Source organism: Cariama cristata, unplaced genomic scaffold (assembly GCF_000690535.1).
Source record: "Cariama cristata isolate BGI_N322 unplaced genomic scaffold, ASM69053v1 scaffold2815, whole genome shotgun sequence".
Classification (NCBI taxonomy): domain Eukaryota; kingdom Metazoa; phylum Chordata; class Aves; order Cariamiformes; family Cariamidae; genus Cariama; species Cariama cristata.
In genome coordinates, this window is record NW_009616773.1 from 66478 (window position 1) to 68514 (window position 2037).

General features: G+C 47.4%; 1 protein-coding gene across 2 annotated transcripts in view; it reads right to left on the minus strand.

Annotated features, from left to right (window-relative positions):
- Positions 1-1887, minus strand: part of CAPN9 (calpain 9) — a 28892-nt gene extending 27005 nt beyond the window's left edge. For both annotated transcript variants that reach the window (XM_009700280.1, XM_009700279.1), the window contains exon 1: positions 1674-1887. In XM_009700280.1, the coding sequence (XP_009698582.1) occupies positions 1674-1886 (213 nt within the window). In that variant the 5' untranslated portion in view covers position 1887. The remainder of the gene's footprint in view (positions 1-1673) is intronic.
- Positions 1888-2037: the final 150 nt, after the last annotated feature.

The window sequence follows — 2037 nt, forward strand, 5'->3', positions numbered from 1 at the left end:
ATAACGATTCTATAATAGAGATGAAACTGATCTAGCTTAAATGCTGAGGAGCCAGAGAAGAGCATAACTAAAACCCTGTCCTTGCACATCCTCTCAGCCTCCCCTCAGCCTTATTTCTCACCGTGCAGCTCACAAAAGTTCACCTTTTTGCATGGCAGGCATTAGAGTGTAAAGGCAGGTCCTGTTTCAGGTAACTTGTTAGTCCTGGGAATGTTACCAGTTCAGTGTACAAAGATCCTGAAGAAGACTGCGACAACCACAACTGACAGACCGCTCTCCACTGTCCCTGGTTACCACACAAGCTCTCAGTTGCTCCTGGTCACATTTTACAGCAAAATTTAACTAAAATTTAACTCCTGTGAAGCCTCAAACAGGAGAAAAAAGAAAAAAAAGACGACAAACTAGTATTTAATGGCTGGCCAAAGGAAAACGGTTCTTTCTGATTCACTGTCGCAGGCACTTGCATTTTTGATGCTCCCCCAGCGCTCCAGAGTCAGCACACCACAAGCCTCTCAGCCCCACAGCCCCGTCCTGTTCTGGGGGGCAGCCCCACAGCCCACCTGGCTTTTGGGGCACAGGTAGGCAAGGCAGGCAGCAGTGCCGGCGGGGGCTGCACTTACCACATGGAAGGACCTTGTGTTTTTTTCATAGCTGCAACATGTCCAGGAGCAATAGCTTTAATTCTGCTCTGGAATGGCAGCATGTGAACTATCAGATGCTGAAGCATTTGAATGCCTATCGCTGTGGATTAAGTTAAGCCAAAATTTAAACCCTTCTTTAAGCTTATTTTGCTCTTTTTCTCTCTTGGTATCAGTGTTGCCAAAGGGAAGTTTTCTACTAAGGGAGAAGCTTTCAGACTATGAAGAAAAAGAGAATAAGCATCAGTAATTAGCAAAGAAATGAAACGTAGCCACACATTTTCTGTGGCGATTAGTTACAGAGTTAAGTGGGGAGAAGGAACCTGGAGTAATGTTGGGTTTGTGATCTGAGAGCACGTGACTTGTGAAGCTTCAGGCTCTCGCTGTGCTATTAACGATTGTGATACAAGATGCATTAAGAGATACTCATCAAGTCCTTGGCTACTGCTGAATGGCTCAGTAACCATGGCATGTGTTCGTAATCTCTCAAGTGTTTCATGACGGAAGCAAGCAAGTGTGAGTCTCATACTCTAAAAGTTAAAAGGTTTGAATTTTTTAGTCTCATACTCTAAAAGTTAAAAGGTTTGAATTTTTTAAGTTTAACCTTAACTATGAATTTCCTACATTAACAACACTTTATTTTTACATCGTTAGAACATCATCATAATGTATTTTATCCTTAACTCCTTGCATGTCCTCTTATTTTCATAGTAACATTGCTTTTGTTTGGCAGTAATGTAAGAGAGAAGGCTGATGACAAGTTGTTTATACGTGTACATAAATACACATGCATAAAGTGTGGCTATACAACGAGCTACATCTGAAAAATAGGGTGAAGCCTTCCAGCCCTCTCGCCCCACAGCTTGAGCTCTTTGTGGGTGACATCCCGACCCCACGCCTGAGGTGGGAAGGGTTCCCCCTCGCACTTCATCCCCACGTCTCCCTGAACACACCACGCATTGGGTGCGATCCCAAAGCACAGCGGCATCTTGACTTTTGGCGGGATGAAAAGAGAGAACACGACGACAGACTCACCCCGGGCCTCTTCCAGATGAAGGGAATAGGTGGCTTTTCACTGAAGAAGAGAGAGGAGTTGCAGGCGGGGAAGTCGGGGTCCTCAAAGAGGACCCCCCCGCGCAGGCACTCCTGCTTCAGCTCCTCGTAGGCCTTCCCCGAGCTGTGGGTGGTGCGCGCGGCCCCGGGCACGCTGGGCGGCCTTGGCTTCGAGTCCCGGTACAGGTAGGGCATGGCTCCCTCTCACCTGGCAGAGAGAAACCGTGGGGAGCCGTGGGGAGTGGGGGCAGAAGGATTGGGGGGGAACAGGAGGAAAAAGAAGAGGGAGCAAAAAATACCTCTAGCGCCTTGTGAAGGAAAAGGGGGTGGAAAGGAGCGTGCTGTG